Source organism: Lolium perenne, chromosome 2 (genome assembly GCF_019359855.2).
Source record: "Lolium perenne isolate Kyuss_39 chromosome 2, Kyuss_2.0, whole genome shotgun sequence".
Taxonomy (NCBI): domain Eukaryota; kingdom Viridiplantae; phylum Streptophyta; class Magnoliopsida; order Poales; family Poaceae; genus Lolium; species Lolium perenne.
The window spans coordinates 233,667,626-233,669,784 of record NC_067245.2 but is presented as its reverse complement, the minus strand read 5'-3'; the positions used below and the strand labels follow the sequence as shown (position 1 = coordinate 233,669,784).

General features: G+C 48.9%; 1 protein-coding gene across 1 annotated transcript; it reads right to left on the bottom strand.

Annotated features, from left to right (window-relative positions):
- Nucleotides 1–761: 761 nt before the first annotated feature.
- LOC127329221 (uncharacterized mitochondrial protein AtMg00810-like) lies at nucleotides 762–1,840 on the bottom strand. Its single transcript, XM_071825620.1, has 4 exons — nucleotides 1,778–1,840; nucleotides 1,275–1,733; nucleotides 1,036–1,173; nucleotides 762–788 (listed from the first exon to the last, which is right to left on the bottom strand). Exons 1-4 carry the CDS (start codon nucleotides 1,838–1,840, stop codon nucleotides 762–764), a joined length of 687 nt encoding a protein of 228 aa, XP_071681721.1.
- Between the last annotated feature and the right edge of the window lie 319 nt (nucleotides 1,841–2,159).

The window sequence follows — 2,159 nt, the reverse complement described above, 5'->3', positions numbered from 1 at the left end:
GGGTGGATGTCCAACTATTCATTGCCTTCATCTCCAAGATGATGATCATCTTTCAGATCACTATCGTCGATATCTTCTGTCTATGGCCGACTTTCGTTTACGGCGACATTTTTCGGACTCCGATGTGGTTTGAAGGTCCAGATGCAGCATCACGTTGCGCTGCACGAGGAAGATGGCGATGATTTCCCCTATGGATTTGTGTGTATCTTTTCTAAATATAATTATGAATGGATATGTGAAGGTTGGTTGATCTTTATACATGACCGTAGCCTCCTTGCGAAAGGAAAAAAAAATCAGGTAAATAAACCTCACTCGCTTCTTTAATAAGACTCACTATTGTGTCGGGAAGAATAGTGGGAGGCAGATCGAGGCAAGGGCATGTTTATTAAGTCGTGCTTCCTCGCACGCGTGAATCGCAGCATCTGCATATATTGGCCTAGCTGGCTTAGCTATACTCGTGTGTAGTATGTGCGTCGGTGAGACACGGGGGGTGGTGTCGTGCACGTCTCCAGCCCTCCTCGCTACGCCGGCTGGGGAGAAGAGAGTTTGTGTATCTGCTGGAAAGCACGATTACGTGCATCACAGTTTACTATTTTTGGGAGAGTGTTAAACAATGATTTGGTGGAAACTGGCTCAACGCATCTGGTGCGTGGCCTATCACTTTATATAGGAGTACCAAGAGGTACAATACAGGTACAAATACAGTTATACAAATATACAGTCTAACACCCTCCCTTAATCTTAACTGTGGCCTGAGGTACTCAGTAAGTTAAGATTGCGTCTACAACCTATGAACAAAGGGAGAGACAGAGGTTTAGTGAAGATATCAGCAAGTTGATCTTTGGAGGAGATGAACTTGATCTGCAGAAACCTCTTTGCAACACGTTCTCTCACAAAATGATAATCAACTTCGATGTGCTTCGTTCGGGCATGAAATACCGGATTCGATGAAAGGTATGTAGCGCCGATGTTATCACACCAAAGGACAGGAGGCTGTCTGTGAGAGATCTTCAACTCACGAAGAAGAGCTTGTACCCAAATAAGCTCAGCAGTAGCATCAGCAACGGCCTTGTACTCAGCTTCAGTGCTACTCCGAGAGACAGTGGCCTGTTTGCGAGCACTCCAGGCGATCAGATTTGGACCAAAGAACACAAAGATATCCCCGTGGATCGCCTGTCATCAGGGTTACCAGCCCAATCCGCATCACTGAATGCCGAGAGTACACCAGAGGGGGCCGGCCGCAGATGAAGACCATAGGTAGCAGTAGAGCGTACGTAACGCAGAATACGCTTGACAGCTGTCAGGTGAGGCTCGCGAGGAGCATGGAGATACTGGCAGACACGGTTAACTGCATAAGAAATATCAGGACGGGTGATGGTAAGATACTGAAGAGCACCAACAAGACTTCTGTAGTCAGTAGCACCATCAGCAGACAGAAGGGTCCCATCAGTAGCAGAAATAGTCTCAGTGGAAGACATGGGAGTAGTAGCAGCCTTGCACTCCAACATGCCCGCACGGCGCAAGAGATCCTGAGAGTACTTCTGCTGAGACAGAGCAAGACCATCCTGAGGATAAGTGACCTCCAAGCCAAGAAAATAGTGAAGTTTGCCCAGGTCCTTGACAGCAAAATCAGAACTGAGAGCCAGAACCAAACGATTAGTCGCCGCAACAGAGGAGCTGACAAGGATGATATCATCAACATAGACCAGAATATACATAGTAACTTCCGGTCTCTGAAGAATAAACAGTGACGTATCAGCAGTAGAGGGCACAAAACCATGAGCACGAAGTGCAGAACCCAGACGAGCATACCAAGCACGGGGAGCCTGCTTGAGCCCATACAGTGCTTTCACCAAGCGACAGAGTGTTGCGGTCAGAAACCCACCGGCGAGCAACGACGGGCAACACAGTAGAGCCGGGAACAACTTAGGGCTGCGGCTGGCCCTGGTCCCTCCGAGCGACGGCCCGCAAAGCCTCTGGAACACACGTCCGATGCTGGTGCAAGGGCGTGCCACCTGACCTATACCTGGTCAGGAAGGTGATGGAGATGCCTCGCTTAGTTTCCTGCATGGCATACACGTAAACATTAAATACGAGCCTCGATCGGCTCTCAGGTTATCCTGTGAATCGGCTCAAGGAGCCGATCCACCCATGATTCG

Bases quoted from the DNA above. Each gene is read 5' to 3' on its own strand.
- LOC127329221 (XM_071825620.1), bottom strand. From the start codon at position 1,840: ATGGGCTCAAGCAGGCTCCCCGTGCTTGGTATGCTCGTCTGGGTTCTG. The intron at 1,734-1,777 runs GTTTTGTGCCCT...TTTATTCTTCAG, and splicing joins TTCTGCACTTCGTGCTCATG to AGACCGGAAGTTACTATGTA. The intron at 1,174-1,274 runs GTACGCTCTACT...CCCTGATGACAG, and splicing joins TCAAGCGTATTCTGCGTTAC to GCGATCCACGGGGATATCTT.